At 34.8% G+C, this 12,954-nt stretch overlaps 1 protein-coding gene across 1 annotated transcript in view; it reads left to right on the top strand.

The window, feature by feature from the left end:
- Positions 1-12,954, top strand: part of ARHGAP15 (Rho GTPase activating protein 15) — a 340,067-nt gene that overhangs the window by 221,638 nt on the left and 105,475 nt on the right. The window contains exon 11 of the mRNA XM_080620957.1: positions 7,181-7,258. Coding sequence (XP_080477083.1) covers positions 7,181-7,258 — 78 coding nt within the window. The remainder of the gene's footprint in view (positions 1-7,180; positions 7,259-12,954) is intronic.

Raw genomic sequence — 12,954 nt, forward strand, 5'->3', positions numbered from 1 at the left:
ATCAGGCAATGAAAACCTCCTCTTTTTCAAACATTTTTAAAGGAAATTCAGCTCTTGTGAGTCGCTGTAAAAAGACGTTTGTAAGTGTTTTGCTGAAAGACTAGAATGGCTTTGTTTCTGATCCCATGATGAGTGAAAGAAATGTTTAAGAAAGATCACTTTACAGAGAGATTCAGACTGAAATGTGATGACTGTGATTCAAGCCAAGCCAAAAATTACAGCTCAGAATTAAAGGGGATGGACGTGGCTTGGGAATCCATTTTCCCACATTCCTGAATCTCAGTCATCCCAGCCAATGTTTAAAAGAAAATACAGTGGAAAGCAATGAGGTCACTTTGTTTAGCTGCAAGAAGTAGGACTGTCAGAATGGCAAAAGTATATATTGGAGATAACGGCAAAATTGCAGTGAACAGACGGCATGTTCGATGGTTTTATTCAAAACAAATAGCTTGAAAGCCCAGTTTTGTTTCATGTTACAGGGAGCCTTCTGAGTAAGTCTTGTTGTTCCTGGGGCTTTTAAAACATAAACTGCTTGAATGTCAGACAGTGCAACACAATAGAGAAGAAGATGAAGGCATAGCAGGCTTGATTTAGAGATTAAACAGAAACCTTGCATAGCAGTGAACTGTGTGCAAGTTTAAATTGCACTCGCTTTGTATTGTTGCTACCCTTATATATTTTTATATAAATATCCAAGTGGAAATTCTACCATCAAGTGATATGAAACAGAATAAAGTATATCATCCATCCTATTCACTTATTACTTATTCTCAGTATGTAATGCTCATATTCAACACTGTAATTGCTTGCATTAAACAATTTCTATAGGGTCTTGAAAACAATAAGATCTTAGTCAAGCTTTTTTCCTTTCATTGCATCTTGAAGTTATTACTGTAAGAAAAAATGCAATTCTCTTTTTATGTAGGAATGCCCTTATCTTCTTGATATTATTGCAGTCAAATGTAGAATTCTCTTCTTAGCTAATTTCCTAGAGATTCACAAATCTCATGTCAAACACCTCCTGTAGGATTCTTTCTTAGCCTGTTAAGAACTAGTACAATTTCCCCTCTCCATTCTTTCCTCCACTGTCTCTATCTTTACCAAATTCTGATGCAATGATAGATTTCTACTAATAATAGAATGAAGAAAATTTTGTTCATGTTACATTGAATTCAGGCTTGTCTGTCACAGGTCCTGCAGCTGGGCAGTGTTGATCACAAGTCCAGTACCCAAAAATCATGAGAAAAGTATCAGTGGAGAGGACATTTCTCCGTCATCTCTTTAATATGAAGCAATGAGGCACATATTTTATGTTTCATTTGCTAGGATACCAAGTACAATGTTCTACAGGAGATCCTATTTGTAGAGATGCAATCTCTTCCCTGCTTTTGATTGATACTCCTCTTTCTGTAATTCAAGGGATCACATTAGTCCCATTTGCTTTAGCGCTGAACTGAGAGATCATGTTCAGATAATTATATAAAATAAACCTTAAGTCCTTTGTAGCCTGCACTCTGGGATGTTGGATCCACCCTATGTTTCTCCATACAGAAACTTATTTTACCACATTGGAACCATTTAAGGTAGCAACTCAGACATTCTATAACTTTATCTGTCCTTATCATCTTTTAATATCTGCCTGATCTTTTAGTGGTCTGCTTAATTTCCAACAAAGATTTTTTTCCGTACTGCCCACCTACCTGATAATGATACTAGATGGCACTGAAAGCTTCACTTTTCAGAGCTTTGCCAGTTATGACCTTATTAACTGATATCTCCTATTAATTATGAAGTTTTGAGGTCTGTCATTGAGCCACTTTTTAATCCATGTAATATATGCCTGGTTAATTACATAAAATGCAAGTGTTTTAATAAAAATGTCATGTAGTACTAAGTCAGAAAGCCTCATGGAAATCCAAACATACTATTTCAACACCACCGCCTTTATCAACAAGACCTGTCAAAAATCCAATCTTATAAAAAATGCAACAAGTTTTCTAGACAAGTCCCAGATTTCCATAAAATCATGTTGGTTGGGATTAATTTTATTTTGCTATGAGGTATTTGTTCATAGAGTCCTGAATTTATTATTTAAGTAAACTGTTTGGAACTAAGGTCAGTCTAGCCAGTCTCCTAGTGCACCCCTCTTACTGCTTTTCCAACACCACTGACACTGTTTCCAGCTTTAGTGGTTTTCTAGTAATTATATTTTGTTTGAAAATGAGAGACAAACATCACCAATAAGTGAAAAAGCATTATTTTTACATCAGTGATTATTTCTTTGTTGTTCAGATTGACTTCCAATGTCATCTACTCTTGGTCTCCCAAGTTTGTTTATTCTTCTTGTTCTGGTAGAGCTAGCTAACATGACATTTATATAGCACCCACTTCCATGCTAGATGAGTAGGTTCTCTGGACTGGAGATGGAACCTGTTTTCGAATCAAATGTTAGCTGGGATGATGTTTTGAGCCTTACAAGTGTGAGCCTTTAATGGGAGGAGTTCAAGAAGTAGGTAATTCTGATGACTGAAGTGGCAGTTTTGTTCAAGCAAAGCAGAGAAAATCCAAATATCAACTTCTTACCTCTCTCTGTGAGCTTAAGGGCATGCCTAATCCCATACAACACCTACCAGAAAGCAGGACAGGGACACCAGCAACACTGAAAACCACACCAAGTGCTGTCTCATGTTCAAATGGAGCTGATGGTCATGGCAACCTGAGCTGATCAAGGTTTGCTTGGTTCACGTATCTTCAACTCACACCACCTCTGCACCACACACTTTACATTTGTGTCTCTTGTTTGCTGTTAATGCCCCATGTTTATTTTTTCTCTGTGGTGTAACTCAAACTTGTTTCATTGGTCTCATCATTTTTACCTCTAATTTCTATCACATCAAATGAACACATTTTTTCTGCTCCCACATTCACCTGAAACTTGGGTTACCTTTTCAACCCTATCCAGATACAGTATTTTTAATGCCAAATTTAAATGTATCAGGTTTATTCTTTGTTACTTTTCATTATTTTCCTTCTACTGGCATAAAAATATTGATTCTTCAGTGAAGCATTATTTTTGTTATACACTGGTTTTGGTGGTTTTCTCGTCAGATGTATTATCTTGACATTGGTGTATTTGCTGCATTCAAGCATTTCCGCTTCTTTAAATGACTCCATGCCTCACATTTGTGACCTTAGTAAACTTTAAAAAAATTGTTTATAAATCAGAAATTTATGGTAAAATGCATATGAAAACACGAGGAAAAAATTATAGTTTTAGGGAGAACATACCCTGATAATGACCTCTTAAATATTTGTAAAGAGAGCCCTGGGCATCTGAGCCCACAAAATAGTTTTTGATTACATAATGATACTTTAGTTTTAAAACGTATGATCTTTCTGTTTATGGGAAGGCATAATAGGCTCCTTTGAAACACAATAATTTTGTCCTGTACATAACTGATTTAAAATGAAAGGACTAACTAAAAAATGCCTTTCTTCAAGTTTGTACTTCACTTTGTTGTTGAATCCAGCACGATGGTTTCTTTTACAAAACTCTACCAGACCTGGGGACCACACCTATTTCAGGGTACATTAATTGTGAAAGTTTCATTGGTTTCTATGCAGAAAGTTACCTAGTACCATTTAAAATTATGTGTTTCAAATTCTAAATCTTGTTAAAAAACAGAGAGAGAAATTCTTGCGTACCACGACCCCCACCCCACCCATATGGAGAATTTCCTTTTATATTCAGTTTGAAGATAGTCAAATATAGATTAAGCTTAGGCAGAATGAAATGTGGTTTGGAAGAGGGATTTGTTCTGTGCAACAGAAAAGAATTAATGAGAAAATTTAATTCAAGACAGTTCAAAAAGCATCAGGACTAGCTCAACCAATATCAAAATCTAGTTGTTTTTTATTATTTTTTTTTCTTGTGTTTTCAATGTTTTTCTGCAACCTGGTTCCAGCTCAAACTGCTACTGGACCTGGTACTGACCTGCATTCAGAACTATTTCCATTTTGGCTAGAAGCAAGAGTGTAAGAGATGTTCTTAAATAGGTGTTCTTCTAACATCTGTGCAGTTACAGAGTGAATATAATGTTCATTATTGTTCATGATTCTCAATTAAGCCTGAGTTCAGTTGCCTTTTAACATTCTCATTAGGAGTACCTGCATAATTTTTTAAATTAAAATAGTTAAAATTTGTCTATAATTTGGCAGCTAATCTGCTACATTCTTGAGTAAGCTGCTTTCCTACATTTTTTCATCCTATTACAAAATTTAGGCTGGAAATACTGAAGCAATTGTCATGCTTTTGGTTATCATTTCTAACTGTGGGTCCATCCTGTTCTCAGGTTCCTCAGTAAAACAAACTAAAACACAGCTGGAAATTGGGGTATAAAGCAAATAAAATCCTTGTTCTCCTCTAGGCCAAAATCTAGTGATTCTTTCTTGGTAAAAACCACTCTAAATACAAGAAAGTCCATCTGCACTAAACAGGGATTGGACTTTATCACAATGAATATTTTTTCTGAAATGTTCTTTACTATTATACTTAAATGACAGCACCATATACGAAACTCTGTAAGGCTTTTATTTCATCTTGTTCCCTCAGTATTTATAGCCTACCATGAATAAACAATGATAGTAGTGTCCTGATATTTTTATTCTTGATAGAGGTGTCCTTAAAAGTGAATTTGCTTTGAAAATTGTTCATAGAATCATGATATTAGAACTATAAAGACATATTTCTCTCTCTTTCTCTTTTGCACCACATTGGATTTCCAAAATAAGTTGTTAACAATGCATCTAAGATAATGTGGTCATGAAAAGGATGTCCAAATCCACCAGTTTGCATTGGTTTGGCTTAATTTTCAAAGTTCTTGGAGCAGAAAGTTGATGGCACGTGAACACTATAATTGTCTTGATATTCTTGGATTTTTTTTTTTTTTCCTCTCTGCCATATTGCAGAGTACACAAAAGAAATGCTAATCAGACCTCATCCCTGGATCAAAGGAAATTTATAACAATAATAATGAACTTGTATACTCCAGATCATTTTGCGAGATGCAACATCAACCAATTTGTCATTTTTAACCTGATCTGTATAATTTATGCAGGTTCCAAATCAATTATTAATGTGAGACATAGCTATTTCACCGAAAGTAACATGTATTGCTTTCACTTCCATATATCCAAAAAGTATAACTGAATTGAGTTAGATCCAAACAAAGCTAACACTCTGTTTTGGGGCTTTCTTGTTTGATTTTTCCTCTTTACTTTCTGGTTTAGACTTCAATTCGCATGATGCAATTCTTAATTCCTTACCACGAGAGTACCACATTCCTAGGCTGGGAATTACTCTTGTGCTCTCAGTCTGTCATTTCTAAAACAGAATGAGACTCTTCAGATTTGAGATAGAATTGCATTACTTACTTAAACATTTTAGTAATTTCCATTTGCTCATATGTTATATATCGGTAGATGGATAAATTCCAATTTTTTCTGATTACCAAATCCTTTTTGATTTCTGTCATATAAACTTTTTCTTTATACCTCTGCAACCAAAGGGGATCTTAATGAAATGAATCATTACTCTCAGTATTATGTTACAGGACACTTACAGGTGTAGGGTAGAAAGTTGTCTAATAAAAGACATAGATAACGAATGTGTAATATGGGATTATTATTCATCTTTAAAATAGATTATTTAACATAAACCAGATCAGGGTGTTCCTAGAGAATAGACATAAGAACTGTAATTTTTTGTAGAGAGAAAGCAAACATGCAAAAAACCCGAAAAACTTTATTTGATTTCAGTCTGTATCAAAAAGAAAAATAAATCTTTTAAAATGTTTCAACATAGTGAGGCATACCTCCAAACAGTCAAGTCCACTGGTTATGCCATTTGTTTGCCAAGGCATGATGCAAGTATCCTTGAAATAAGGACTTGAAACTCAGCTTTTTCCTATGCAAGTGTTATTACAACAGGGCTTCTGGGCTTTTAGACTTGTTTTCATTCTTTCCTATAGTTTCAGATTTACCTTTTCCCCACCCCAAATCATGAAAAAAACTCTCCCTAGATGCATTGTCATGAAATATTTCCTGAAAATTTTTGGGTTTGACAAATTAGCATTTTCCAAGAGAAAGGCTTTTTTTAAAATTGCTTGCCAATAACTAATTAAAACCTGTACTCCAAATGATGAGTAGCCTTAAAAAAAACCCTTGTTTTGTGTAGATTCTCTTAGCTTCTTATGTATTTTCAAGTCTTAAATGTGAAATGACAAAGTGCAGTTTAGTTTTTTCAATTTTTAAGCATGAAGATTCAGTCATTGCGCAACAGCTTATTCTCCTGGAAAAGGAGAGAGTTCCCATGTGCTTTGAAATGCTACATCTATGCAAGCAGGGCTGGAAGTGCTATTTTAAACAGTCATATCAGCAGAGCTTGCTGTAGGAGATAATATGTCACAAAAGGGAGTATGACATCGAGTTTCACCTAGAAGATAAACCTTGAGTAGATATGCAGGGAGAAACAAGACTGTCAGGTTGTCCTTGAAAAGAATGGCCTATATTAATGAAGAAATGTACTCCAGGGCATATGCTATTTGGGATATTTAATTTCATCTTCAAACTTGTCTGATCCACTATGAAGAATATAGCAGAGAAATGGTAGTTGTGTGTAGTCTCATGCACATCATGATTTCAGAGTGGGCATCTCACTGCTTTATTCTCAGAAAGGTTGCAGTCTCAGAAATCCATGTCTGGAAAACCCAGGCCACAGACTGAGAAATTTCCCCATCACTATTAATATAAGCACGCCACATTTATGCAGGGCTAGCATTGCATCGTGTGTATCCCAAACAGCTCTCTTTCATGAGCATGAGAGCTAATTCACTCTTCCTTTCTTGTCACACTCAAAACCCCCTGCAGAACTGTATTCTGCTGACAGAATTACAAGATAATTATAGTTAGGTGTTTTGTATTCACTTAACTTAATCTACCACTTTTATTTTTCATTGTTTTAATCAGGCAGGAGGCACTTCAGTTGCTCTCAGGTGGATTATTTTTCAGTTGTTCACTACGTTGCTCTTCTTTAGACTTGTTAGAGCAATTCTGGCTCCCTGACAGACGCACAAAGAAAATACTAATATGATCTAAAATGAAATATGTGTTTCTCTTTCAGGTCTAGATGTTGATGGAATATACAGAGTTAGCGGCAATCTGGCAACAATACAGAAGTTACGATTTGCTGTCAATCAGGGTAAGTGATTCCTCCACCCTGGTAATGTTTTGTTTAGTACTTAACTGTCTCAGATGACAGTATTTCAGAACCTGATATACATTAGTGGCATAGGATGGTGAGCCATGTTTTCAAAAAGAGGGGAAAGGGAAGGTAGAAAGATATTGCACAGAGGGAAATGTCAGCTAGGAGAGAGGAAAAAGAGCAGAATAAGCAGAGAAAAATAGTAGTTAAAAAGGAATTGAGAAACAAACTAACACATATGTAGAAACCAACGAATAAAAGTGAGGGGAAAAGAAAATATTAAAAAAGGAAAAATAGCAGATTGTTTGGATGTTGAAAAGTAAACAAAACCAAAAGTAGAACAGGGATCCGAAGGAAACCAGCAAAAGAGAAAAAGGTGCTGAAAAGAACTGAAATGGAAATACTGAAAGTAGAGTACTGCCTCTGTCAAAGTCAGTGGAGAATTTATCACTGATTTCAAAGGGCAAATATTTTACCCCAGAAAATGAGAAATTGAAAGATTAATAGTTTGGGGACCTGAGAACCAGAATTAGAACCAACTTGTACATATTTCCTGAAAGTATTTCCACATTTACAAAAGAACATTTTTCACATTTGTGGCCTAAATTAATCTAACATTGATCAATAGATACCGTTACAGGTGTGGAAGCTGATATTGGCTGCTAGTTAGAATAAACGACAAATGCAGTCACCTCTTTGAATAGTTTACTACTCCTGGAAAAAGCTAAGTATCTCCAGATTTAATAATTCAGCAAATATCACTGATGATATTGAGCCTCCTGATACTAAATTAAGTTTCACAGAAATTAGGAAAAATCCCAAATCTTAAGCTGCATTAAAGACTCTTGAATTAATGAAGTATAAATGTGAAGCTCCAGCAATATTTTCTCCTACTTTTCTCCTCTTTTAATGTTACCTGGAGACTATTACCAGAACTGCTAAATATTGTGTATTGTACATGGTTTCTTGGAGATGATGGTGTTGGAGAGCAATTTCCTCAGTTAGTTTCGTACTATAATAAACGAAGACTTTTGACTCAAAAGTTCTCATTAAATTGAAATATGTGAGACATAAAAATATTCTCACCTTCAGGCCTTCATTTACATCTTTAGAGAAGGTTTCAGGAGAGCAGTAGGTGTTTGCCACCTCCTTAACTGCCCTAGATTAGACTTCTTTTCAGCTGAAACTGGAGGATGAAATGTGGTTTATGAGGAATCGGTATTGATGCCAGTAAACTCAGTGAAACTGAATAAATCATCATTTATCAATCAGCCTCATGGTTTTGACTTGCTATTGGGCTTCACTTAGATTTATAGTTGTTGGGTATTTGTGTGTTAATAATGTAGTCTGTGTTGCTTTTCAAAAGACCATACGCTGTATTTTGTTTGGAGACAGAGGGGCAAAACCAGGATTTTTTTGCTGCCTAGGATCTTTGCTAAGGAAAAAATGTGCCATAAAAATAATGGCCCTGTCTATTATGTCTCATGGCATCCAAAGGTTAACATACTTTAGGTTAACATTGCTTAAGTTTTCACCTAAAAACAGATGGGCTGATGCTGTAAAGCTAGACAGAAGTCTAAGCTGGTTTTTTGCAGCCCAGAGGTACCAGGCATCTTTTTCTGCTGGTTTAAACCACTTTAAGATGAATATATAAAGGTGAAGTCAGTAGTACATGAAAGTCACTCTGACAGTGACATGTGAGAGAAATCTGCTGTCGAGGGACAAAAGAAAATTCAAAGAAAACTAGTATCCCTAGAGAACTATGTTATCATCTTATCAGTTGTGATAATTACTGCCTCTTATGTTAGTCTTTATTGATACAACTAAGGTACTTTTGAATTTTTATCATAATGAAATAGATTTTCAATGGGAAGTGTTGTTATCCACCTGAGCACCCCTTACACATCCTTTAATATCCCAGCAATGAAAATATCTAGCTTGTACTTTCCTCAAGCCTTTCCAAATGCATGAGGAAATGCCAAGGTTCAACTCCTGTAAACCCTAATGCCACTTTGCAGTCCTCAAGGGTGGCACTAACATAAAATGAGGGAAAATGGAAGAGTCTATCATTTCAGTCCCCAAAGAATAATCCAGTAATTTTTAATCAGAATATTCAAGAAGTAGCACAGACACAAAGAACGGTTAGAAGATAACTGGCTACTGTTTCAAATGTTTCAATAACATCCTTTCTTTCTGCTGGGTTTCCTGCAAGCAGGAAACAGCCCACTTAGTCACAGTGTACCTGCAAAAAACTACCATTTTTTTTTTTTATTAAAAATGTTTAGGAATGTGGGGATAAGAAAATTTATAGTGTTTATAATGTGTCTTTGGAAGGACAATAATAGTTTCCACACAATGTCCCCAAGAGCCTGACATCCCTTATCAATTGGATGTTGTGGACTGCAGCAGTTTTTGACTGTTTCATGACGTCACAAATATTACTAGGAAAACTAGTATGTGCTCCCAGACTGCTCATTTAGCAGTCCTCTGAAGCTCTATAGCGGGATTATGTTTAATAATGCACTCTCAATGCATCACTTTTGGTAATTATTATTGGCTCAATCCCTGTACCTTCATTTTTCTGTAGTTAACAATGGGAAAGCAGTATTTATATATATGATATATATATAAATATATATATATATTTTTTATTATTATTTTAGTTAAAGTTTAATTTAATTATAAATGCAAACGAATGTTCTGAAAAAGCCTATTTGCACTGTAGAGATTGACCATGAAATCAGTTCCTATACAGGCCAAATACTTAATGCGCTCTTTCTTCCTGCTTGCTTTGCCATTGTGTTACACCTACATTTATAGGCTATAAATAATACGTATCACATTGAAAATTAAAGATCACAGAAAACACTCTAGGCTGCTTGCCATATTAAAGTATTTTTAATTAGAATAATCATTAATTAGAATATAGCAAAGCTTTATTTGGCTCCTTTTCCTATACTGTTAATGTCATCTGCAGCATCAAAAATGAAATAAGAGAGAACTGGTGAATATGAAAGGAAAACAAATGAAGAGTTGACAGTTTTATCATTAAGGAAGAAATCAGAATAGTAAAAATCTAAAAAGACCCTTGAAATTATAGATTTTTGGGGGTGAGGATAGGTTTATAATAAAAACTCATTCTTTGTATCTTTTTTAATTCTCTGAATACACGTTTGTGTTTCATACTTGTTTCTTGAGCTAGGCATCTCCTGAATGGGTCTTTGACCTTGCCAACACGAGCATCAGCAGAACAAACTACCTTATTTACTTTATTCCTTTCATGGAGTTTTCTTTTTCTATAAAAGTCTATTGATATCACACCTTTTTTGCTTCGTGCAAAAAGATTATCTTTTATCTGTGATTTATTTTCCCATTAAGAGCTGAAAAGATCAGTTGATCATAAGAGGACTAGGTTATAACATCTCTCGGCACTTTCAAAACTCTAAGTCATCATTTTTCATATCACTGAATAAAAGCAGTAAAAGCTGTTTGGATCAGACTGATATTGGGAAATTCATACTTTTCTTAGTCTACAAACACTGAGAGAATTTTGAGTTTAGAAACTAAACTCCAAGTAATTCAATATTTCAGCCTATGAACCTATGGTAAAGGCTTCTATTATAACCTGAGACATCAGACAGAAATGTCTATTCCTCTTACGCTTTTTGTATTACTGGTTAAATATAATAGTTGCAATCTTAAAAAAAAAAAAAAATGTACTTGGCAATTCATTAGGGATTTTATGAAAAATCTGGAGGACTTGTACTGGTTTGAAACAAGGTCCAGTAATACATTTTTTATTTTTTTATTTTATTTTATTTTATTTTCACATACTTACAAGGATATACTTGAAATTCACACCTGTAGGAAGAGGGATAAGGTACTGTAAATGGGTTTGTTAAGCCATGTAAAATGTGCTGGCTAGGGTTTAAGAATGCTACTGAAAAGATCAGTTGTTTCGGCCTAAAGCCCCAGGCCCATAGGAAGAGGTGGGGAGAGTCACAGGTGGGGCTGCTCAGGGCTGCTAAGGTACCACTGTATGAAAACGGAGAGAGGTGGAAGATGCTTTTCAAGAGCAATTTTCTGATCTGATAAAATATGCCAACAGTGAAGCAAAAAGTGCTTGAGAAAGAAAAGCAAGAAAAAGGAAGTCTCTTCATCCACAAAGATGTTAGATTATGAGCGTTAACTTGTGTGGTCTCTGCTCTGGTTGAACCTGTTGTGTTGATGTGCACTGTGATATAATCTGGTAAGGACATTGTGCTAAACTCTATGGGTTCCCTGTCCTGCTTGTATACATCTGTCCCAGCAATCCTCTATTCCCTTCTGTGCTTGAAGACCAGAGATACCTGGGTAAGGAGGCAGAGGTTTTCTTCTTTATGCCTCCTGTGCTAATCTGCTAAGTATCTGAAAAGGCATTCAATTTTTATGACTGTCAAACAAGCAGTTTTTGTGGGTACTAAATTAATTATAAAGGGTTCATAACACATTGCTGAAACACTAGTAATCTATCCTAATGCATATATGTTCAGAGAAACTAACCATAGAAATACAAATTTTAATACTTATTGGTTCATTCAGTAAGTGTTGGCTCATACATAATACAAGAGTTCCTAATTGTCTTTATAGCCAATGCTTTGTTTGCAAAATGCTTGGTATTTGCTGTACAGATGACCTTTGCATCCATTATTTTGTTTGGAATACCTTGTGCATTAAACAAACACCATGAACAGTCCAAAGGTCAATTACTGTGGTTTTATGTGCTTGGTTACTATACTTATGTACCAAAAGGGTAGAGAGGGTTGTGGGGTGGAGAGGGAGAAGTATGACTTTTTAAGAAGGCTAAATATTATGTTGCTGCAGAAATGTACATTTCTTATGGAACATGGAAAAGATATCTGAATTGTTGACAACATTAAGGGGAAAAGCGAATTTAATCTTACCCTGATGTTACCTGGAGTTAATAAAAAACATTTTGGCAAAAAGAATTAAAGTATTTCTGTTATTTCTTCTATAACAATATACTGGAATATAATTCAGGTTAAGAAAAATTAAAATTAAAATTTAAACCACAAATATGTGAACTGATTTCAAATATTTATTAACTAAATAATTTAATAATAAATAAAATGCCTACTTGATTAATTGTTGCAGAGTAAAAATTGCAATAAAACTGTCTTGATCAGTGCTTTGCAAAAGCACCATTATGGTCTGTGCAGTTGTTTAACAGGGATTTAATTGGAAAGATAAGTGAATGCACATTTAAAAGTATTGTTAATTTGCTTTATAATCACCCCATCCTTCACAGTATTGACAGCACCAGGCACAAGCCCCTTTCTCTGTTAAAAGTATTATTTTCCATATGTGCACGATAAATTCTGAAGAAGTAATTGGAAATGTTATGGATTTCAACATACCTAGTGTTTTGAGTTTATAGGTGCTGTATCCCCTCTCTAAAGGTAGTTCATAAGTGGCATTTTTAGTAAAATCTCTGCCTTTTTATTAGCCGTGGCCTATTTTGGAGGTTGTGGTATGGTGACTTGGGTTTTTTTATTATTTTTTTTTTCTTTCCATTTGAAATATTCCTATTTACTTTTCCTTTCTTTTTCAAATACCGACAAAATCCTCATTGCAACTTTATTTTTGATTTAATAAACAACAGCCGTCAAAACCAGTAATCTTCAATATGTTTA

This window comes from Psittacula echo, assembly GCF_963264785.1.
Source record: "Psittacula echo genome assembly, chromosome: 6".
Classification (NCBI taxonomy): Eukaryota; Metazoa; Chordata; class Aves; order Psittaciformes; family Psittacidae; genus Psittacula; species Psittacula echo.